General features: G+C 48.3%; 4 protein-coding genes across 4 annotated transcripts; all 4 read left to right on the forward strand.

Moving 5' to 3' along the window:
• Positions 1 to 3,252: 3,252 nt before the first annotated feature.
• On the forward strand, positions 3,253 to 5,937 carry HOO65_030820 (glycogen synthase; the record flags this gene model as incomplete). The annotated part of the gene is made up of 4 exons (XM_071001887.1): positions 3,253 to 3,337; positions 3,409 to 3,506; positions 3,562 to 3,837; positions 4,213 to 5,937. The coding sequence occupies 4 exons, from the start codon at positions 3,253 to 3,255 to the stop codon at positions 5,935 to 5,937; spliced, it is 2,184 nt and encodes a 727-aa protein (XP_070860499.1).
• Positions 5,938 to 7,482: 1,545 nt separating this feature from the next.
• Positions 7,483 to 8,351, forward strand: HOO65_030821 (Protein kinase-like (PK-like); the record flags this gene model as incomplete). Its single annotated transcript, XM_071002342.1, has 2 exons — positions 7,483 to 7,783; positions 8,056 to 8,351. The coding sequence occupies 2 exons, from the start codon at positions 7,483 to 7,485 to the stop codon at positions 8,349 to 8,351; spliced, it is 597 nt and encodes a 198-aa protein (XP_070860500.1).
• A 2,760-nt stretch (positions 8,352 to 11,111) lies between these two features.
• HOO65_030822 (F-box domain-containing protein) lies at positions 11,112 to 13,191 on the forward strand (the record flags this gene model as incomplete). The annotated part of the gene is made up of 2 exons (XM_071001996.1): positions 11,112 to 11,415; positions 11,648 to 13,191. The coding sequence occupies 2 exons, from the start codon at positions 11,112 to 11,114 to the stop codon at positions 13,189 to 13,191; spliced, it is 1,848 nt and encodes a 615-aa protein (XP_070860501.1).
• A 9,096-nt stretch (positions 13,192 to 22,287) lies between these two features.
• On the forward strand, positions 22,288 to 23,571 carry HOO65_030823 (uncharacterized protein; the record flags this gene model as incomplete). Its single annotated transcript, XM_071000494.1, has 1 exon — positions 22,288 to 23,571. The coding sequence occupies one exon, from the start codon at positions 22,288 to 22,290 to the stop codon at positions 23,569 to 23,571; it is 1,284 nt and encodes a 427-aa protein (XP_070860502.1).
• Positions 23,572 to 23,897: the final 326 nt, after the last annotated feature.

Raw genomic sequence — 23,897 nt, forward strand, 5'->3', positions numbered from 1 at the left:
CGGTATAAAGCATGCTTGGCCTTTGGTTTGCGGCTGCATTTTCGTCAGGAACCCAACAGCAGCCACCCACAGCTGCAAGTGCCTCAACGTGCAGACACGCTTTGCTGCAGATCGACAAGCAGGGCAGAGGATATGACCTATTATTATGTACTATCGTGAGGAGGAAGGTCTTGGCGCCGTTGCGAATAATGTCCTATTGAAATGCTATGCTAGGAGCATCGGCTGATGCAAGTCCGTGGAGCCACGGGTTTGGCCTGTTTTAGTCGAGCTGCGGAAGATCGCTTTTTGCTAAGAAACCGATGGTGCCGATGTCGAATTTGGTCGTCTGGTCAAGCTGCATTGAGAGGCGTAGTTTTTTTCGGCCTGTAGATCACTTCCTTTGTCATTATATGATAGCCCGTAACTTCGTGGTGGTGCATCCGATGACCTAAGTGGAAAAAAAAAGCACGATACCGTGTTCGGGAACAACTAAAAGCAAGTATGAGTGACAATGGATTAGCGACGAAACCAACAAGGATATACGGCACTCTACGTGCGATCCTGGGGATTGAAGTCTGGGGTAATTTTCCCGCGTACTGCCCATGTAAGTATGTATACATATACATGCAGGCGCATTCTTGTGGCATAAAGACAGCTTCTTGTGGCTAATATAGTGAGTGTCCCCACTTTTGCCACGGCTCACATAAAGCCCACGAGCGCAGCTTTGTAGGTTTTGTGGTGATATCAACATCATAGCTCTGGAGCTTTTGCCAATGCCAACTGCCCTGACGCAACATACCTGTGAGGCTATTTCTATTTGCGGACCCTCATTCTATAGCCCGCAAGTTTATTATGCAACCCAGACGTGGTTGGGCATTTAGAGAGTGTTAATACGTAGTATGCTGGAAAAAAAAAAGACATATAGCCAGTCTGTTGCATTGCATCATATAGGACTCCGTCCTACCCCAACCCATTTAAAACTAAATCAGAGGCTAACTGAAATAAATAACAGTAGCTATTACAAAACAGCCAGCTAGAAAGAAGAAAACAGAAAAACATGGAACACAACATATGAAAGACATGACAAGCAAGACAATTCATGGCAACTGCGTGCGCTTAGCTATTCCGGCTTAGTCATCCTTATGAGACAGCCTAGGGCAGCTTCACCTCTCTTTCTCTTTCCCTCTTATCTTCTTGTAACCTCAAGGCGTGAGAGACAATGGCCAGAAAAGACGCTGCAACATGAGACATTAGGACTAAGCGATAGAGACAGATAAATTTCAGCTCCTATGCTTGCCAAGGGAGACAGACCATATATAACAGAGGCTAATGAGCCGCCCGCTTGGCAAAAACACCTCACTTCATACGGATCGATTTCCAATACGGAATTGCTTCTGTCTGAAATCACTATCCATCAATCACATGCAAAGCACGTAAGGTACATGTAGCTCTATAGGAGTGTCGTCAATTGTCGAGTCGCTCAGAAGACAATTACCAAAATTACACGGCACATGAGCATGCAGGCAATATCAACTCAACTGTATATCATTCGTCGGAGGAGGATTTTCCCAAATCTATTTAGGAAAGAAGCGAAAACTCTGCAGTGCAAAACATAGTGCAGATGTCACCTCTCCCGCCAATCATTGTCCTTCTACCTCGCTGCCCTTGCCTTCGTCTTTGGTGCAGCGTAGATACTATTTGTCAAGGTTTTCCATCTTACCATTTTGGCCATCATGACCTTCCCACTCAATTTTCTGAGCCTTATCAAGAGCCAAGCCAAAATCATCGCCAAAAAATATCTCCATCCACCTCACTATCTGTTTGTATGTGTTACGTCTCCCCCGCTTCGCTCCCCATGCTTTGATTCCTGATTCCATCGAGCTCCTCCAATCCACATCTCATCCTTGCCCTCCCCTCAACGCTAGGGATTCTTTGTGTATCCCATGCTGTCTTCCTTTGGATACCAAGCTCTGGGTTTTGTTTCTGTTTGACAACAGCTGGGCCAAGCTGTCTAGGGGCAACTAGACAAGGCAAGTAAAAAACATCAGAAGCTGACATTTGCTTCTGGTGCTCTATTCATTGCTACTGATTCCTTGGCGTTCAACTTTTCCATCCTCCCATCATATTTAGGCTGCCTCTGCATGCCAACCAACGCTAGCTTGCTATATCTGCGACCATCCAAGGCTCTCCTCTATTCCCTTTCCCCTCTTCATCCTCCTCCTTCTTGGGCGATTTGCTTCTTTCTCATCCCAATCCTTTATTATTTCTCGGACTTATATATCCTTTTGAGAAAAAAAAAACATTGCCTCTCATCCAAGCTGTCCTCTTCCTCAACTTGTCTCCATATAAAACTAAACTGACGACTACTTGCAGTAGCCTCCTATCCCTCAAATATCCTAGCTTCCGCTTCCGCTTCCACTTCGAGCTCAAAACTCGCCCTTTTCTCTTTTCTTCAGCCTCAATTTGTCCGCTCAGACACAAACACACACGCCGCCGTTTGCTCTTGATCTCGTTAGCCTTTCCTCTCTACAAGTCTCAGATGCTTTGGGCTACTTTCTGACTCTCATTCTCAACCTCTTTTCCTCTTTCCTCGGTTCGCCATTGTTCCTAATCCAGCTCCGCTCTCCTTTGGCGTCACATTTATCCACACGCCCCCTTTCATTCCTCGAATTCCAAGAGATTGACCCTAGAAAACATCTAAAAACAAATCATCAGAAAACGCGAGACTCGCTGCTTGTCTCCCTTCACTGTATCTAGGTAAGTCTCGGTGTTCTTGGTTTCCCTGCCTAGACCCAGGCTGCCACAACTGTGGCTATACATACCTACATATATATGCAGCCGCAGCCCCTTCTTTCCTTGCACCTATTCCAGTCAGCACCCATCTCGTTATCTCATTTCCTCAGCATTGCTTTTTTTTCTTTCTTCTTTCCCACTTCGTTTTATACTGGGCTTGTCCCATCAGTAACCAACTAATTTTCCCCTTCTTCCGCCGTTCCCCACCATCGTTCTTTTACATGAGCTTTGTTACTTCGCATCCTTTGGTTTTCATTCTTCCCACCTTTGTGCCGTGGTGCTTTCTTGAGACCCAGGGGCGCTTTATTCTCGCTTGAATTTCTTTACTCTTAATATTTGCATTTTCTTTTGTCCCTTAACTAATACTCAAGGCTTTATATTTGGCCCTCAGCCGCTTTCAAAGCCTTCCTACGGCGTCTTCTTTCTTGATCTGTTGAAATTCCTGCCTATCCCCATATATCATATCATACCCATTGCGCAATGGCAGGCGAAAACGTCTCTACCCCTCAGCGGGACGTCAAGAACCATGTTCTTTTCGAAATCGCGACCGAGGTCGCTCATCGAGGTTTGTCCCGCACATTATTTCCATGGCGTCTGCTTTCTTCTAAGCAAGGAATCTCTAACGATCTAATGCAGTCGGCGGTATCTACTCGGTCCTCAAGTCCAAGGCTCCCGTCACCACGGCTGAGTATGGCGAACGCTACACTCTAATCGGTCCTCTGAATAAGCAATCGGTATGTTCTCTTAACTTGCGATTGGTTGAAAATTGTCTATTAACATTTGTATTAGGCTGCTGTTGAAGTTGAAGCTCTTGAACCCAAAGACCCCGCCCTTGCCAAGACAATTGCATCGATGACGGAAAGAGGCATCCATATTGTGTATGGCCGGTGGTTAATTGAGGGCGCTCCTCGTGTCCTTTTAATCGATACTAAGGGTGCCTATGGCTACCTTAATGAGTGGAAGGGTGACCTTTGGAACATTGCCAGTATTCCCGCTCCCAGTGGTGATGATGAGACCAATGAAACCATTGTCTTCGGTTACCTTGTTGCCTGGTTCCTCGGTGAGGTGAGTTTCAACAAACTTTCGTTTTTCAATCTCTCTTTTTTTTTTTTTTTTTGTTTTCCTTCCAACATAACGATACCCCAATTCCGTTTTGCCATCGCCCATCTCCCACCACCATACCTTTTTTTTCCTCTAGCCTTCTATTTGCTTTAATCGCGTCTACGTAGCCTGGAGGCAAAGTTGCTGCTACCCCTCTATTTTGTCCTGATGGATCTGGTAACTCTGGGTCAGAACATGTCTGTGATCCTAGCCCATGATCTGTGCACCCAATACCCCAACCCCATTTTGCCCCAGACTTCGGCCTTGATATCCTTGTCAACCTCCAAATTCCAACCCGCTTTTTCGCACACTAGGTACTAATAATTGTTACCTCACTAGTATGTTTGCCATGAAACTAAGAGGGCCGTTATTGCCCATTTTCACGAATGGCTCGCTGGTGTCGCCCTCCCTCTTTGCAAGAAACGCCGCATTGATGTCACCACCATTTTCACCACCCATGCTACTCTTCTCGGTCGTTATCTCTGCGCAGGCTCAGTTGATTTCTACAACAACCTCCAAAATTTCGATGTTGATGCTGAAGCCGGAAAACGTGGTATCTATCATCGCTACTGCATCGAGCGTGCCGCTGCGCATTCCTGTGATGTCTTTACCACCGTATCCCACATTACTGCCTATGAAAGTGAGCATCTTCTAAAGCGCAAGCCCGATGGTGTTTTGCCCAATGGATTGAATGTCACGAAGTTCTCGGCCGTCCACGAATTCCAGAACCTGCACCAGCAAGCCAAGGAAAAGATTCATGACTTTGTTCGCGGACACTTTTATGGACACCAGGACTTTGATCTTGACAATACTCTGTACTTCTTCACTGCTGGTCGTTACGAGTACCGTAACAAGGGTGTTGACATGTTCATTGAGTCTCTTGCTCGTTTGAACCACCGCCTCAAGGAATCTGGCAGCAAGACCACTGTTGTTGCCTTCATCATCATGCCGGCCCAGACTTCTTCGTTGACAGTCGAAGCTCTCAAGGGACAGGCGGTCATTAAGTCTCTCCGTGATACTGTTGACATCATTGAAAAAGGAATTGGCCGCCGCATCTTTGAACGTTCCCTTAAGTGGCACGACGGCGACCCGATGCCCGACGAGAAGGAGCTCATCACCAGCCAAGATCGTGTTCTGCTTCGCCGCAGGCTTTTCGCCATGAAGCGTCATTCGCTTCCTCCTATTGTCACTCACAACATGCACGGTGATGGCGAGGATCCTATTCTCAACCAGCTTCGTCGGGTTCAGCTCTTTAATCAGTCCTCTGATCGTGTCAAGGTCGTTTTCCATCCCGAATTCCTAAACTCGTCTAACCCAGTACTTCCCATGGATTACGACGAGTTTGTTCGTGGAACACACTTGGGCGTCTTCTCGTCGTACTATGAGCCTTGGGGTTACACACCCGCCGAATGCACGGTAATGGGAGTGCCCAGCATTACGACAAACCTTTCTGGCTTTGGCTGTTACATGGAAGAGCTGATTGAAAACTCTAGCGACTACGGTATCTACATTGTGGACCGCCGCATGAAAGGTGTTGACGACTCCGTAAACCAGCTAACACACTTCATGAATGAGTTCTGCAACAAAAGCCGTCGCCAGCGCATCAACCAGCGTAACCGTACGGAGCGTCTCAGTGATCTTCTAGACTGGAAGCGCATGGGCCAGGAGTACTCAAAAGCCAGACAGTTGGCTCTGCGTCGGGCATTCCCCAACTCATTCTCCGATGAGGATGAGGAGGACTTCATCCCAGGTGTCGAGCAGAAGATTTCCAGACCTTTCTCGGTGCCTGGCTCGCCGAGAGATCGTCGTGGTATGATGACGCCAGGTGATTTTGCTAGTCTTCAGGAGAGCCATGAGGGACTTGACACCGAGGATTACATTTCTTGGAAGCTCCCTGAGGAGGAGGATGTCGAAGAAAGCAACCCTATACTAAGCCTGCGACTTAAGCAGCGTCCTTCGGGCCCTTCAAGCCCAGCTAGCTTCAATGTCATGAGTGACAAAGATAATGGCCACCTCAACGGTACTAGCAATGGCCATAGCCACGCTGCTGTTGAGGCTGCTTGATTGAGTCAAGCGTCTTTTTTACTTGACGTTCTGCCGTCGGCTAGGCTTTGCCAAGGTTTCTTGAGTTCTTGTATCGGCTATGCCCGATGCTATGTCATTCGTTGAGCGTTTGTTTTGTCTGTCTTTCCTGTACTTTTTGGGGTTTTCTTTTTCCTCGTCTTCCCCTTGTGTTTTTACCTCACTGGTTTCCAGTCATGTTTTTTTTTATCTGTTTCTTGTGATTATCATCTATCTTCAAATTTACAAAGACAAAGGGAGATGTTTGTATCTGCCCTGAACAAAAGACGGAACTTGACACCTTTTAGTCGTGCTTATAGGTGTTTAGGAGTGTGACGTACTATGTATTATTCAAGTCAAATCAGGGTCTGGAGGGAAGGTTCAGGTAAAAGCTGGCTCTGCTGTGTTCGTGAGTGTACTCATGTTGTTCGAAGTCAGGAGAGGAGAGCGCCAAGAAACGCGATTATTCTTGGCATTACATCCTCCCATTACTCGGCAGCCGGCTGTTATATGCGATGCGCCCCGGCTCCCACTAGGTGGAGGCCGATAAGGTCACGGGTACCCGTTGTTTTGAAAATGGCATTTACTACGTGGGCATCAGGCTTATGTGGGCGTCAGATTTCATGCACTCTAATTGGCTGGAAATATTTATGTTAGTATTCCATGCTCTGCCAATGTACCTTTCACACTGGCTAATCCCATGGCTGATCCTTGCACAAAGGAATGTATAAAGGAAGGGATATTCATCGTTGTGTGTTGAGACTTCGGTCATTACTCTGGAATATGATTTCTTAATCCTAGGTTATTATTCTCAAGTACTATGATGTCAGCCAGTCCCTGCTCAGAAAAGCAACCTCATGACAGCCAATTGCCTATACTAGCAGCTTCATGTGTAACTAAGCCATTAAAATATTGCACTACTTGAGCTGGTTCGAGAGAGTGAGCCAAGGAGGAGAAGATGGCATATTTGGAGTGGAGTAAGGTGGAGGGTGACTGTATAGAAGTCGAAATTGGTCCTATTGGTGGCAGTGGCCTTCATGTCGCAGTTTTGTTGGGTCTGGATTACGTGCCTTGGATTGTGGTTTGCCTCTTGTATCCGGTGGTCCGGATGCCAGCAATCAACAAAACAGTGTTGGTTCCATCTCAATTCATCTACATCGCCTGCTCCTAAGCCGCCCATTTTTCCAAATCAAAAGGTAGCATTCGGGAATCGCTCAATCCACCCTGACACAGCCAGCAGTCAACAATCTAGTTCATGATGGAGTGGTCTTGCGTAGCTCAGGCATGTCGCTGTCCCGCTTTATGGACGCTTCTCGGGCAATGTGAACAATGCCACCGACATTTTTGCGGGGAGCATGCTGTCTCAACTTCACACACGTGTCTGACAACAGAGGTTTGTATATAGAGCATGAATGATTGAGCGAGACCGAGATAAAGCTGACATACCATGGCCCCTCCTTGTAATAAGAAATCCACACAATCTACGTGTCTGGTGACGAGTCTAGGCTCCGAAAGCCCAATGCATCCCGACGAACAGCAGGCGAGAAGATGACCTCTGCCCTGATAGACAGCATCGACAGCGATGCCCTCCGCGAGCGTGCCGAGACTTTACGTCACGGAATGAAATGTACTGTCAGTCTTCCACCAGCCAATGAGGCATGCTTTAACATGGACGTCGTTGAGAGACGCAACTACCATGGCTCAATTGTGTTTGAAGATGGAAAAGCCTGGCTAGCACGATACCGGCTGCCGAACCACAACGCACCTCCGGTGGAGGAGAGAAACTTTGACCGTCGCAGCGAATTCGCCACATATCGCTTTCCGAAGCGGATCAAGCACAGAGGGAAAGGTTCATACGTCAACTAGCCGGCATTTATACCCAGCTAGAGAAGCATCCTCTTGGAGCACTTGGGCGTCGGCAGGCCAGCCAGAAGTTGGTTCGGCTTTTTTCGATTACGACTTGGGTGGGCATGCAGTGCCGGTTGGTCCATTCGATAATATGGACGACTACTACAAGGCCTTAATCCAGCATAAAATTGGTCTTATCAAGACAGGGGACATTGCGCCATGTCGACTCTAGAGATGTTAATTTCCTAGTTGACCCTGACTACAACATCACAGGCATTATAGACTTGGAGCTGGCCATTATCACAGCCAAAATCGCGGCTTTCCAGTCGCCTCTATTGCTGTACGACTTGGGAGAGCTGTACCATGAAGGGCTCTCCACACCAAGCGAGGATGAAAAGCACCTTGCCAAGATCCTTCAGGAAGAGACCAAGTCAGACGAGCTCTCTGCGTTGGTTGTGCAGAAGCAGCACTTTGGAGTCGACCAAGTGGTAGAGACGAACGCCGAGGATGGGGAAAACTTGACCAGGGACATGTGGTATAGGAATGCACTATTCTTTGACATTAGCTAGAGCTCGCTGATAGCCTCGTTCAAGGCGGCTATTACAGGGTTGTAAGGTTGGTCTGGGTCTCCAATAGGTGTTCCAAAGCTAATCCTCTCGTCCTTGTCGATAAGAAAAAGGATTTTCCTGATCTTCAGGCAGAGCAACTTCACGACATCCAGCGCCTCTGGAAATTCCCCCATAATCCCTTCAAGACCATTCACGGCCATATCAAAGAAAGACATGGAAGAACGACTCGAGGTCGTGGCGGTAGGTGTGATCCGTCTTGCGCAGTACCTCCACCGCCATAAACTGCATCGTGTCGGTCCGGTGCCGTGCCCCACCCGGCCCCATTTGCGCTTGCTTGACGTGCTCATGGTTGTTGGTGGATCGCCAAGCCGGTCGCCGATGTATGGCGTGCATAGTACAAGGCCAAGAATAAAAAACGGACATGGATTTATCGGCGGGTTAGTGACACGCTTCAAAATGCTAGTTTGTATGTGTGTAAAATGTTGACATGCTGTACGCACTACGATATTATAATAGCAAGCAAGCAAATCAAAAGTTAGGGCAACTAACAAGGACGGAGATAAATCAATTGTCCACAGAAGGGGGGGGGTAGGAGAATCACGAATGCAGTAAGCTTTGTCAGACGTTTTGCAAGTGCAGAAGCAAGACAGAACAGGTGGACAAAGAGAGACAAAAGGATATTTTAGAGAAGGAGTGTTTATCTTGGAGGAAACCCGTAGCTTGCCATGCCAGCTAGCTAGCTTAGCCCTGACTAAGGGGCTGGCAGGTGATTCAGGACAAAGAAGAGACTCGAGGAAAGTTGATGGACTTCATAAGCCGAATCTTACACCTCCCGCTCGTCTCAAATTGGCAGAGGCTACTTGTATCCATTCAGCATTTCGTATGCCCAGCCTCAGCTTTCTTAACCGCCTTCACTGTGTTTAGCATTGTTTCTACTACACAAAATACCCGAATCAATCCTGTCGGCGCAAGATTTGGCTACTTCTTCAGGTACAGCGTCGTGCATCAGAAGTATTTGTCCTCCACTGCATGTCTTTTTTTTTTTTTTTTTTTTTTTTTTTTGTTTTTACGAAGATCCTAGTAGTGAAGGGCGGCAAAGTCAAGCGCTGGATTTAATCCAGGTTCGATCTCAGCCAGCCAAGTCCAGTTAAAACAACAAGGGCATGTCGTAATTGAAAACAAGGAACAATTGAGAAGAGGAGAAGAGGGAGGAGAAGATACAGATTAGATCATGTGGGGCGGGATTTGGGGGTTTCCTTTTTTAGGCCCTCCTTCAGGTTTGTTGTTCGAGGTTAAGGTGAAGTCAAAGTTCTACAGGGGAAGCAAGCAAAGGTTCTTTTTTGGTTTGGTGGAGAAAACAAAAGAAGGAGAGGCCAGAGTTCAAGGCAGGCGTTGTGAAAAGGAAGCATAGCGATTCGCTGGTTGATGGTAAATATCACTGGAAGAAAAGAACGGTTAGAGTTAGAGTAAACAAGGTTTCAAACGTCCAATGAATGCTTTTAGTCATGCTCCCCTCCCCCCTTTTTTTTTCCTCTAGCAGACTTTAGAGGCTGTTCCTGGATTCTTCCTGGACTGACTTTCTACTGTATTATCCTTGGAGAGCCACTGGGCTTGGGCCGCTTTATTCGTTTTGGTTGATATTATGTGATCGTGATGGTGGAGAATAAGAAGGAGAGGGGAGAGGGGGGCTATTAACACCGTTCCTAAATTCTTTATTTTCTCGTTTAAACTTAGGCAGAGCTGGAACAAAGCAACAAGAGAAGTCAGCGAGGCTTCTCTTGAAACCTTGCTCCAGGACTGTCCCTTCATCTCGGTGTTGGGAGAGTGTATATGTATGTATGCGTATGCGTGCCTACAGACATGAAAATAGGTGAATTCAACATCAGGCAATTACTCAAACTCAAACTCAAAGTCTTCTTCTCAACTTCTTCCATACAGGGTTCTTTTTTTTTTTCTTTCAGGGTTCATCAACTTGTCAACTCGCTTCTTTCCTAGGTTGTTGCACTTTCAGATCCATTGCTTATTGTCTTCTTATAGGCCGGGCTCACAAGTTTCCCAGGTCCTATGCTCTTTCTTCATTAACCAACGAGCGCCTGCCTACTGTACCGCGCCCGCCTTGTTCTCGTTCTCCTTCTTTTCCCCTCTTTACATTCCTTCTTTCTTCCATTGGTCTTTTTCTTTTTTTTTTTTTTCCCTCCTTCCTTTATTTTCAAAGACAGTCAGTCCAGCTACTTCTTCATCTGTTTGGGGGCCTTCCTTTTTTAGGAACAGCCACAAAAACCACCTTCTCAACATATAATTTTCAGCCTGGCACCAATTCTGCCTGTCTTGCTATTGCCATCCTTTCCATCCTTCTCGTTTTGGCTCTTGCCCTCGCCCTCTTTTCGTCTTGCCCTATCCCGCTCTTGCTTCGGTCTTCATCTATTCTTTTTTCCTTCTCCTCTTTTGGCGTGTTGCCTCGATCGCTCGCTCGCTCGCTCTCTCGCTTCCTTCCTCCCTCATCACTGGGCTAGTTAGCATGAGAATCCTGGTCTAATCGCTTCGCTCGGTTTTGTTCCTGTTCCTGGGCATCATCTTAGTCCTGCTATTACTTTTACTCTTGACCTCTGTCGACTATTCTGTCTGTACTGACTGACGCCGTTGCGGAGCTGCACCGCTTGATATATCTACCATTGACAAGCAGCCCTTTTGCAACCTCCATCTTCTATGCGCATCATCCCCCCCTCTTTCATTCGAATTATTCATATCCCTCTATCCACTATGCGCTTCTTCCGCCGCAAAAAGGAAAAGAAGGGCCAGCCCTTCTTGGACATTCCTGCCCTTGGCGATGTTCGCATCGACGATGACACCTACGACTCCCGCCTTATGTTGCACTACGACTCTGTATCTAGCTATGGCTCTGTCAAGCTTCTCAACTCTATGCCTTCGTCTCTGCTCATGCGCATCTTCAGTTTTGTTTGCCCGCAAACCGGCGATGAATCATATGAGCCCTGCGAGCAGAGCACTCTTGAGGACTCTTGCCCATTGTGCGACTTGCGCGATCTAGCACATTGTGTCATAGTCTGTAAGCGCTGGCGGATGCCTGCTATTCAGCTTATGTACGTCCGGCTCCCCCTCGTCTTCTCTGCCCTTCGCCCGCTCTGTCCCTCTTTCTTGGCTTTCCTCCCACCTCTCATCCAGCCCGCGTGTATCTACGTCCCTTCCGCTTGAGCTAACTAACTGTCTGTCGCCTTTTCCCCTTTTCCACAGGTACCGAAGCATCCGAATCGAAAACGTACACTATTGCCAACGTGAAGCCCTCCTCGCCGAAAAGCGCAAGCGCAAGTCTTTTTTCGAGCGCAATGGCGACCCCGAAGACACTGCTTCTGCCCGTCTAAAACTACTTGCCCGTACCTTGCGCGAAGACCCTGTGCGACTCGGAAAGCTTGTGCACTACTTCAAAATCCCCTACATGCTGCGTGAATCAAGCCAAAACGATTTGTCTCGCACCTTGGCTGTGCTACCCAACATCAAATACGTCGATCTCCCCGAAGGCTTGTTCTCTGATGACCCAAACTTTGCTACTCTACGCCTCGAGGTTGAGGCCCGTTGTCCAGACCTGCGCAAAATGACCTACATGGCCGGTTCGGAGCAGAGTCTTTCCAAGCTAGCATATGGCTCTATATGGCCCAATCTCGAGGTTTTGGAGTTAACCCGCATCTCTCTAGATCCGCTCCTTACCCGCCATGTTCTATCTGCTCTGCCTAAGCTACGTGCTCTCAAAGTCACTGAGTGCAAGAACTTTACCGACCAAGTCTTTGCCAATTCTGAAGAGCTTTCCCCGATGCCCCAATTGCAGCAGCTTGTCCTTCACAAAGTGCCAATCTCTGTGCAGGGCGTAGCAGACCTCATGTCACAGCCTGGGATGCGCGCATCCCTAACCGTGCTGAACCTGTGGCGCACCGAGATCAAGCCCGACCATCTCCAGGGAGTTCTCAGCGTTATCCCCAATCTAAAAACCCTAGCTATTCATGAAAGCGTGTCTCGAGCTATCGTGTCGGGTGCCAATTTGCCCAAGCTAACGTCGCAGAGCTTGGAGACTATCCGCTATGAAATTAGTAATTCGGCAGAGGCAGGCTCCATTAGCAATGCTAGCACTAGCTACTATACCTATTTGGCCAGCTCCATTCTATCCGGTGGACTGCCCAATCTCCATGCTGTCTACGTACGCGATCCGTACTTCCCCGACCACCTAATGGGTCTTCCGCCGCCGCCACCGCAAATGCCTGGCCTGGTGCGGCCACGTTCATCGGCCAACCTCAAAGCATCATCGCCCATGTTTAGTCCAGTGAGCAGCCTAGGGCCAGCAACACCACAGAACACAAACCTACTTCCGCCGTCTTTCCCCTGTGAAGGCGGCAGAGTACGCTCGGGCGTAGCAACCAACCGCTTCAGCTCCAACAACCCGTTTGCCGGGCTCGGTCCGCTAACCAAAACCATTGAGGTCTTTGCCAAAGGCGACGACAGCATGGACTGGAGTTTTATCAAAGTTGCACCTCATGCTACGCCGACAACTCTAGGCATTGGCAGCGGCAACGGGCGGCACAGGACGCATGCACGTTCAGTCAGCAATTATGGACTGGGCACTGACGTGGCCGGTATGGGCTGGGACCGTGGCAATTCGCGCCATAGCATCATGGTAGGCCATGCCAGTGGCGGCAATTTCCTAGCACTGCCGGGCGGTGACGAGGATATATTGCCCATGCCTTCACCACGATTCAAGCAGGACAGCGAGTTGTGGCCGCGGCCGCAGAGCAGTGGCATGACACCGAGCCGTGGGTCCAAGGACCTGTGGGGTTAAGCCCGGGGCTGGTCCCTCTCACGGTGTTTGGAGGAAAAGGAGGTGGTGGGCGAAATCTACAATAGATATGCTGTAATATGACGTGTACTATATGCAAATGCATGTATGTATAGATGACTGTATATTTTTGACTACTCTATCTCACGTAATGATCTGCCGTCTCATCTTTGTTTGTGAAACCGGGCTTTGCTTTAGGGCGGTGGGATGTCAGCAGCAAGCCGGACGTAAATAGCATGTATACGTACTACTGTGTAGTAGAACACTGAGTGAACGGGGTTTGGAGTCCGCGGGGGTTAGAAGAGGAGGATGAGCGGGTTTATGAAGGGGGAGAAGAGGAAGAGGAAAGAAAATAGAAGGAGGTCATGGGATCATTGTTTGCTTCCTTCAAGTTGGTGGTGTACTTCGGCTCTCCGGCCATGTCAAATTTGGTGAAAGTTTCAGATAAGAGAGGGGGAAGAAAAGGAAGACCTGTGACGTCAAAACCCCGGTCGTGGCTCTCCAAATCTATCCACGCCCCCAGGTACAATAAATATCAAGAACACACAGACACACGCCCCTTTTATGAAGAAAGGGCAACTTACACCAGAAGCACCAGCCTAAGGAAAAGAAAGAGAGTCTAAGCTGCATTTGACAACCTATATCACAGTGCACATTATGCATCCGTGTAAGCTATGTCTACGCTATCTGAGAGTAGTCAAGCAGCTTTGTGCTATGCTATTGTTCTTCCTCTAGTGTGTCTACATACTGTGTCCACGAACTCTTAATGTATGGGGCCTTCGTGTCCGTATGTCTGTCCTGATGTCCGTCCTAGTGCTGTGCCCGGACTTGGGCATCTGGAAGATGGTGCTGTTTCACCCAGCTAAAATTTTCCAGGTGCGAAATTGCACAAGCACTGACCTGTTTCGCTGGTTTGTTCCTTAGGCTCGTTCTAGCGGGTGTGGCCTCTAGCCGAACTTATATAGAGGGCCCTGGGCCAATCTGCAGAGGGGCCTTGCCTCTCATTCCACAGAGGGGCCCTGAGCTAAACTTATAGTAGACTTACAGAGCAGATTGCCCCCCGCTTAGTGCCTACTACTAACTAGCCTCTTCTCAGTCTCATTTTGACCAAGACTAGAGACTAATAAGTCTGCAAGTTATCAACATGTGTCTATTTGCAGTTAACAACATTTGCGTGCGGCTATCCATATGTGCGTGCATCATACTATTCTTCAATCAATACAAAGGAATTAGAAGTTGTCGTGTTAGGCCGTCACAGCGAAGTCAGCTTCTAGAACAGTCCAGGAACCAGCCGCAAGTCTGGGCGGAATGGAATGAATGGTGGATGCAAAGAGGTCACGTAACGTAAACAAGGGGCGAGAAAGATGTTGAACAGCGCTCTGGAGACGCTATACAGTTGGCGCAACTCCGAGGCTCACTACCGACCCGTTTAACTCGATGTTTCTATGTCAACTCCGGATGGGTGTTCGCACAGCACCATGGAACAATCGCTATTTCCATCAGCGAGGGCCTCTGTGCGGGGGGGGGGGGGTCGCACTCCTCGCTGAGATGCGGGATTTGTCCAGCCGAACACCTGTCCCATGACTACATCCATATCCCCTCCGCCAGCAAGTCCCCGTTCCCTTTTTGTTTATATGACCAACAAGAGTCCTTTTGGGGGAAGAGTGGGGGTACAACGCCTGAATGGAGCGAGCATTGACATCCGCCAAGTGGCTAGTGAAGATACACGCAGTCCAGAATGGTATGCATTGGCAAGGACATTCAATTCAGCATAGGAAGGACGCAGGGGGAACCTCCGGAGAAACAACGTAGTGAATGGAAAAAAAAAGAATCAGAGATACAGCAGGTGCTTACCATTGCCACTAGTGCCAGGTCGGATCGGCCCTAAAGCGTCTAGAAGAACTAGCAAAGTACGTGATGAAAAGATACTCAGGAGCTTGCTTACCCTGTTTACTCTCCTTTCTCTGTACTAGAGGTCAAACTTGCGCATCTTGTACATCCTCTGTCTGAAGGATAGCTTCCTCAGGCTTCAAATTTATATCATCAGGAGTGAAGAGCGAGCATCCTTCCTGGCTGTGAGTGTCTGCATATCAGAGCCCGCCAAGGCCGTTTGCAGATAGCCTTTGCTACCTGTGGCAGGTGGCGAGCTTGTATTAGATCTAGCCGGGGCAATTCCTCAATTTTGGTGTTCAGATTCGAGTCTGTTTCCGCTGGAACCGTGGTGTTTGAATTTGTCCAAAAGCTGTGATCTACTGAACGGCTTTGGCAACATAGTGCAAAATTATGACTCGGTTACTCAGTCTGCTATTTTGAGCCCCAGAACATGGCTAACATTACTAACAGGCAGTCAGCCCAACGGTCGATATTTCAGCTACCACAGAGGTTCGAACTCACACTATGTCAACTTTCAGCCAAATCATCAAGTAATAGTTCACAAAGCCCCGTGCCGGCTACTGCTGGATACATGTACATTGCCGAGAACAGCAAAGTAGCAGCTGCCTGGGTGGTGATTCTCCGTCCAGAACAAGTCTCGTGCTCCTAGTGTCTTCTTTCATTAGTGGTAGCGACTAATATAGAGTAATTATGCTTTGACTTGAGTCAAGTTGCGTTTCCTAACTCATATGTAGTGATATGTAGCCCCAGGCACACTGCGTCATGTCACGTGACTGGCCCACATATCCCAAGTTGTGTACAGTCCTTGTAGAGGGGGCTGGCTAAATTGAAACCCTTACCCTTCCCATGCAAAATCACAACGAAGGATTGTGTGCTTAGTCATGTTTGGGCCCACTTTTACGCCCAATATGACGACTTTCATTGGCCTCAACAGCCACGCAATTGATATCTACATGACCCCAGCCCAGCCTAGAAAATTACAGGCTGTTCTTGTTTTCCAAAGTTCTCCATATCCAGCGACATACACGGCGAGACGGCAGAGCCGCTTCTTCCATGTCTTCTAGTTCATGTGTTGCTTTGTCACACGCAATTTCTTACTACCCCTTCATCGTTTTGGTCCCCTTCCATCTCTGTCTTCGTCTCTTCTTTCAGGCCAAGACCGCCGAATTCATCGCTATATTCTTGTTCCTTCCCACTACGCCGCTTCCTCATCCCTCTCGCTTCTCTCTAGCCCTTCTCAAACCCCCCAACACGTATTGCACGCAACCATCCCCTCTTCTGGAAACATGTTACAGACTTTAGTAGTGTTTTCCTCCTTTTGTCATTTTTTCTAGAAGGCCTCTTTTCTTGTTTTCTTTCTGCTTGGTTTCTTTCTGCTTGGCCAAAGCTTCCTATTCCCCTCCACTCTCCCAAGTGCCGCCTTGACACGGCTATTTTTGTCTCGAAACTGCTTTAGCTGTTGTTAGAGAATACCGATGACGAGAATATGCCAAGCGGCGCAGCGTAAATCAGCTGCTAATGTAGGCGTGAGTTTGTTTTCTTTCCAGTCTTTTGTTTCGCCATTATCCACACATACACAAGTCCCAGCATGAATCTATCTCCTCGCCCATTTCAGAAATTCTCAAACTAGCCTTGTTTATTCAATTTGTTTTTGTTTTGTTTTGCTCGCCTTCTCTTCCTCCTTATTATTCGTCCTTACTATTGTGATTAGGGCTGAGAGCCGAGAGCCGGCACAGCCGCGCAGGCCAGGCCAGGTAGGTCAGATCTTCTCCTAGATGTTTCCGAAGGTGGGTCAAGGCTTGCAAGTTCATAATAGTAATGATACTCGCAATGAGGCCTGGAGGCCTGTCTTTTGCCAGAGAAGTGCATTTCTGCTAGCCTCCAAAAGTAGAGCCGGCATGGCCGTCGACATGGGAAGTAAACGACATCAGGGCCCGTCCAGTGCTGCGACTAGACCTAGGTCTTATTGGTCTATCCCATATACCCTTCACAGGCAAAGCCTGGCCCAGTTCAAGGCTATAGATGTGCAATTCCGGGTTGCATTCACCAGCAGCTCAAGAACAGGTCCCGGCGACGCAAAACAGGCTTCAAAAATAACATCAAACGGTCACGGTGCTACGACCAGAAACAAGATACACTACGTTCTCATCGCGCTTTTTTTTTTTTTTTTTAGTTCGGTCCCAAGGTCAATCGGATATCACAGCCGAGTCAAGTCCCAGCGCCAGGAGAAACCCATCTACCCGCAGATCTTTGTTTCTGGCTGTGTTTGCCAGTGTTCATGTCGCTGTTTGATAAGCCGATTTACACAACAGCATAAAACATAAAATGCAAGAGATTCAAGCGCTGGGGCTGTTGTAAGTCGCAAGAATTATTAACCCTAACCCACATTGATACCCATGACGTCGTTACACACGTGCTGTGATGTTTCTATTTTAAGAACCCAAGTCTACTTGCTTTTTTTTTCGAGGGATATCAGGACGTACTACAACTGCGGTAAGGCATGCATGCACATGAGAGGAGAAAAGAAAAAAAAAAAAGAAAAAAGGATGCAGGTTTTCCAAGTCTAGCTGCACAACACAATTCCTCCCTGATTCTGCTTCCTTTTTCACCTGCAATAGAGTCTAACGGGAAGATAGAGAAACAAATCCCGTCTACTTTGCCTCGCTGCTATGCTTTGGTTAGGCTGGCTAGACCAAGGCCTGAGGTGAGGTACGTGCGGGGAAGGGAAGACAAAAAGAGGAGCAGGCAAAGTCTACAAAGAAATAGCATTCATATTAGAAGCTATGGCCTATTATAGCTCCAGGTTTCAAAGTTTGGTTGATCGTCCTCTTGATCTTCCAAGCTCCAGAAGCTATTGGCCTCGGCTTTGGGAGCTACTGTTTACTTGTTTGCCCTTTGCTAGATAATCTACAACGTGGACGGTTTGATGATCATACTCGAGAAAAAAACAAAACAGCCGTTTTCCCTTGACGTAGCTCGTTTTTGTTTCCATGAGGGGAGAGAGTCTAGGGGACGTAGGGAAGATCTAGGACAAAGCTATTGGTTGTCAAGCAAAAGTTTATGTGTGTGGTCCCAAGGGAAAGGGTTTGAGAGGGGTTTGATAGGCCGTTAACTACTGGGTGGCACTGGTTTCGCAAGAAGGGAGCCCCCCAAAAGGACGTTGAGGCCCAAAGCCAGGCCCCAACTCCAGTGGCCGTGCAGGAGTGCAGCAAGCCTGTCTCCCTTGTTAACAACACACCATTGAACAAAAATTGAAGTTGACGTGTCCCTCGAATATAGATGGAATGTTGGTGAGAACTATTGGAAAGGGTTATGTTTTTTTTTTTTTTTTTTTTTTTTTCTGCTTTGGGTTTCCCCTCTATTATCGATAGCTGTGGGCAAGAAGAGACACAAAATTAGCTCCATGCATGGGCTCCTGCTCCTGAGACGTCCAGAGGTGAGGGGGAGAGGGTCTGGCTAGCAAGAGAGTATAGATGCGTAAGTGCGTGTGTAATTGTGTACTTGTGTACATACTGGGTAGTTATTTCTGGCGACCAAGCAGATGCGCATGCTATGCTACAGGCAGGCTGCCAGAGTCAGCAAACTAGTACATACATCTGCGCACGCACATACAACTTGCACTAGCACTGTACAAACTTACAATGCACGATGCTACGTCGCCGGGAAGGCCCCAGTTCTTCCTCTTCAGCTTCAGCTTCAAGTTCAGGTTTATCCGTCTGTGCTATAAATGAAACGTGAAGAAACACAGTTTGTAACTTGTGGATTCGTAGTTGAAATGCTATCTACTCAACGGCTATTTTAGCAGAGAAATCGAGGAGAGCGGGCATAAGGAGATATAAAAAGATAGGATGACAAGCGTAGAAGTAGGCCTGGGGGGGGGGGGGGGAATAAGTACAGGAAGGAGACGAGACAAGGCCAGCAGAAGAAGAAAGGAATGCTGTGTCGATGCTGGGTATTGAGGCTACGTGCAAATCGATATTTACTGCTGTCAGTTGGAAGCAGCAAGCAGCCTTGGCTTGACAAAGAAAGAAAGTAAGCCAACAGTTGACAAGTACGTACCGACTCCATACATGGCGCACATCTTTCCTTGTCCTGCTTCTTGACAGCTTTTAGAGTTACGGTGAAGGAGAAAGAGAAGACTTGAAACTTGGAGGTTAGGGTGGTATTTTTACGTTGCTTGCTGCTCTTTTCTGTCTTTGTAGCAATCGCCAATAGTTGGTTTACGTTTATGTGCAATATTGTGTCAAAGCGCGCTAGATGGCGATGGGCAGAGACAGAGCAGGAGGAGGACCAGAAAGGGACATGGAAGAGGCCAAGGGAAAGCAGGACAGAGAGTCTCGTCACCTAGTCCCCTTCATCTCTTCTTTTGCTCTCAGTCTGTTTTCCAGCAGCCGGGTGTTAATAATTGAAGGGGAAACGGGAATGTCTAGGAATAACCTCCGGTTTCTTGGTCTTGTCGTTTCCGCACTACCATATCATTAGACGCTATCGGACGTTAGACAAATTTAGCAGATCTCTCTCTCTTTTCTGTGTAGCTCTCTATGTTTCCCCCTCCTCGAGATCAGGTAAAATATAGGCTTGGCCATCTAGGTCCTAGCATAGGGGGGGGGGGGGGGGTAAGAAGGGATCCCTTGTTATCTGCGCCCATGGCCGTGTCTGGATGTGTCATTTTTCTTTGGCTGCTCAGATTTGTTGGAGATTTGTTGAGCAGTTAATTTTGCTGGTTTCCAAATGTATGAGGTCATGGTTTGCAAAGCAGGAGAGAAGACCCAGTGTGTAGGCATGGCATAGCTACTGCATGCTGCCACCACTTACACCTCACACAGCATGCGGATGCCCATACTTTGGCTTCACCTTGTCTCTATACTGCAGAGGCGCTGTGTGGATTTGCTCTATCGTTTTATGGCCATAAACTCCCTTTCTTGTTCTTGGTTCCGAGATTGCTTTTGTTTGGGAAGCGAACACGCAGAACTTATTTTTCTTTTTTTTTTTTTTTTCTTTATTCCTTGTTTTCCCTGTTCCGCCTTTTCTTTCCCTCCCTTTAGAACTTCGGAGGAAAAGAAGAAATAGATAGCGTTCTTTTTATTCCTCTTGAGTTGGAACGTGAAGCACGCTGCTGTGCCTGAAATACCCTTCTTCTCTTTCACAAGTATAAAACAACCAGTCCAACATGAGACGACACGGAGCAGACATAAAATCTCGGAATATAATCCCACAAGCTACCTGGAATTTCTTCCTGCCGCAGCTATCTTCTGATTTGCTGATTATGTTCTAGCTTTCCGTCTCATAGTCGCTGTTACAGACTCTCCTTTGTCTGGTGGTTCTAGTTTAGCATGGCCCAATGTAGTGCTCGCCTACCCATCGTCCTGGTCTTCTCTCTTATCTTCTTCTTGTCTCCTTTGTTCTCTGCAACTCTGGACGGACATTCCAAAGGGTTAAACGGACGTTTCTGGATCGGGGGGGGGGGGGGGGCTTGCTTCGTCTAGCCTTCTTTTTTTCATTTCCTTTTCTTCTTTTTCGTCGCAGTCCCATTGTCCCTATTTGTTCCGCGTTATCCTCTGAAAGGTGCAATTATCGTATCATCGAACGTGTAAAGGCTCACGTGTGGGTTTGTTTTCCGTGCTCTGTGCCAAGGAGAAAATCCAAATTCGCCCTAGTCCAAACAGAGGCCTAAGGATCTTTGCTTGCTTGCTGCTGGCGACTTGGTCTTCTTCCTTCCTCTCTAACTCACTACAGCAATTGTAATGACTTGCAGATCAAGTCCTGTAGCTGGACGGGGTTCTTGGCAGGTGGCCTGTGTCGTCATTTCCAGGCTTTCCTCTTCCTCCTCTCTTGGGCTCTCTTTTCCTAATTATGAATTGAAGCCCGTTTTCACTCAGCCTCAGCCGCCTCAGACTCAGGTTTGAGTTTTGAATGAGTTGGAGAAGTCCTGGCTACGCAGGTGGCTAGGCTTTAAACTGAAAAAGAGCAGAAAGGAGAGGTCTCAAACAAAACGGCCTATCCTCATCTCATGTCGTGCTATGGCGTGCATACATATATAGGTACTGTACTGCGTGTACTAAAAGTCTTGCTTGACTCGGCCGACTGGTGTTGCGTTGTCTTGGGCCAGGCCTGCTGTCTTTTCGGGTTTTTTGTCTGGCGGATATTCGGCGTTTGGGCTAGGCCAATCCAAGGGCGAGGCGTCCGGAAGGAGAGTGAGTGGAAAAGAGAAAGGGGCCTGGAGGCAGAGATAGATAGGGAGGACAAGACAGGCCAGCGAGAAAGCCATGTCATCCATCATCCATCATCAATCATCATCACCATCGCCATCGCCATCACCATCACCATCACCAAGTCTGGCTTCCCATGGCTACTCTGCTGGTATGCTGCTATCACTGCCTCGTGTCTTCGTCACAAGGCAAAAAATATGTGAAAAAAAGACCCCCCCCCCCCCCCAAAAAATTGAATTTCACATAAAAAGACCAGCCACGATCAAATGCATGAGTACGTACACGCCTACACAGCAAGTATCTTGTATCTTTTGACATGTCTTGTATCCAGTGCAGCACTGTGCCAACTCACACAGTTCTCGCCCCCCTCTCCCCCTTCTCCCCTGGCCTGGCGCTATTGCCTTATTTCTTTGGCTGGGCAAGCAAGCCAGCCAAGCCAAGACAAGCCCCAAAAGGCTAGGGTGAGCCCTTGTTCCTGACTAGCTTCATGTTTGAGAAAGAGCAGGCGTAGAGAGCAAATAGAAATCGGTACGTACCTTTCCCTATCAATTCAACCCATTTTATCTTCTGAATATTTCAATTTGCTTAATTCTGACGTATTTTATTGCCACCACCTTCATCAACCTTCTACCAACCCCGATATACATTTAGAAGCGTTGCTCCCACCAGTTGTCTTCGCCTCGACATTCATCCAACTTCTCTTTTCTTGCAACCTCTTCTTCAACTCTGCAGATTTTTTTTTCTTCTGCACTGTTTCCTCTTGAGCTGACTTCCTTCCAAATCCGTACCGGTCACTCATATCTCTGGCAGAATAAGTGAACCCTCTCGCTCTCTAACGACCGACCTTCTCCCTCCTCCTTGGGTCGCTTTTCCTTCTTCTTCTTCTTCTTCTTCTTCTTCTTCTTCTTCCGTCTTTTTCTTTCTTCTCTTTTCCTCCGTTTGATACGACAATCCAGACTTCATTTGGCTTGTTTCTTCCCATATACGCACATACACAATGGCCTCTCTTCGCGTCTCACCGGGCAAAGTCCCCTCCTCCTACAGAAACACTCTCGCCATCGTGCCCAGCCCGGTCTCTAGCTTCTCCGAAAACGACCCCTTCTCTTCATACTACCACCCATCCTCGCTGCCCAAGAGCTCGCCAATGGCTCCTGCTCCTGCTCTGCCGGTGAAGAGCGACCGCCGGATTTCGCGCCTCATCATTCCCACCATCCACGCCTCTGTGCCCCCCGCTGCCATTGTCACTACCTCTACCACAATGCCCCACGATGTCTATCTCTCCTCAGAGGAGGATGCCTCGTCCACACCTGGCGATGTCTCAGACTACAACTGGGACTCTGACAGCGAAGAAATCTGCTCTCCTCCCGCCACTACCATGCCCGTCACTGCCCGCATGATTTCCGTTGTCTACTCGGGCAAGCCCTCTATGGTGCAGCTATCCAGCCGTCGCTCCCCGTCACCGCGTGTGTGCATCCGCCAGGACAGTGCTTCATCCATCTCCTCTTCTCCTATGCACTACACCAACAGCAGTGTACTCAGTCTGCCCAGCACCGGCAGCGAAACATGTGGCGCTCGCTCCCCCTCTGTTCCATCTTCTTCTTCTTCTTCTTCCTCCTCAACCCGTCCCATCTCCATGTTTGTGAATGCCCGCCCGACCTCTGAATTTTTGCCGTCTTCACGCACTCTGCCTCGCACACGACCGAGCTTCCTAAGCATTGATCCCTATGCGACTTCAGCACCTCCGTCGGCCTTTAGTGCTGATTTGACTGTCTCGCCCGTCATGCAACAGGATCTAAGCTCTCCATTCATGCCTGCGGCCTCTGCATCTTTAGTGTCACTAGCATCATCTACCGCTACTACTGCTTCTCCCTCTTGCTCTTCAGCGACAACCACCGCCACTGTCGAAAGCTCTCCTGCCCCCAAGACTCCCAGCGCTATGTTCAAGCGCACTATCGATTTGGTCCGCAAGAAGAGCCGGCCGACACTCAATGCCGCACTTGTCTCGTCGGTACGCGACTCGACGATCCCCGAGACACCGCAGCTGCCTCAGACACCGCAGCTGCAGGTGCAGCACGAGTTCTCGACGCCCAGCACACCAAACACGCTGCCCATTACAAACAACGACATGCTTCGCGTGGCCAAGCGCAACGTCAGCTCACCACATACTGCTTCAGTCTCATCAACGGCATCGGGCTCAGCGTCGCCCCAGCCTGTGCTGTCATCAGCAGTCAAAACCCGGATTCTTAGCCTGGCTCGCCTCCGCAATAGCGTGCGGGCCTAGGTCTCTTTACCAATCAAAAAGCAACGAAAAGCGATGGCTTTTCTTCTATCTCTTTGTCATGATCTGTCTTCTATTTCAGCCCGCCTCTCACTTTCTGGCCAGCACTACTTATCTCGATATATCCGTCCGTGTAACGAATTCGCTCTCCCTTTTATTTCCTTTGTCTTTTCAGCTTGTCTCTTCACGACCTTGTCTTCCTCTGTCCTTTTTTTTTTCCCTTTGTCTAAACTTAATTCTGCCTTGTAATTATCTTATGGGAGGTTTCTCTTTGTTTTGTTTGGGTTGGGGTTGGGCTGGCACAACAATGCCTGGGAATATTTTGCTTT

Source organism: Ceratocystis lukuohia, assembly GCF_044167205.1.
Source record: "Ceratocystis lukuohia strain C4212 chromosome Unknown Supercontig3_pilon, whole genome shotgun sequence".
Taxonomy (NCBI): domain Eukaryota; kingdom Fungi; phylum Ascomycota; class Sordariomycetes; order Microascales; family Ceratocystidaceae; genus Ceratocystis; species Ceratocystis lukuohia.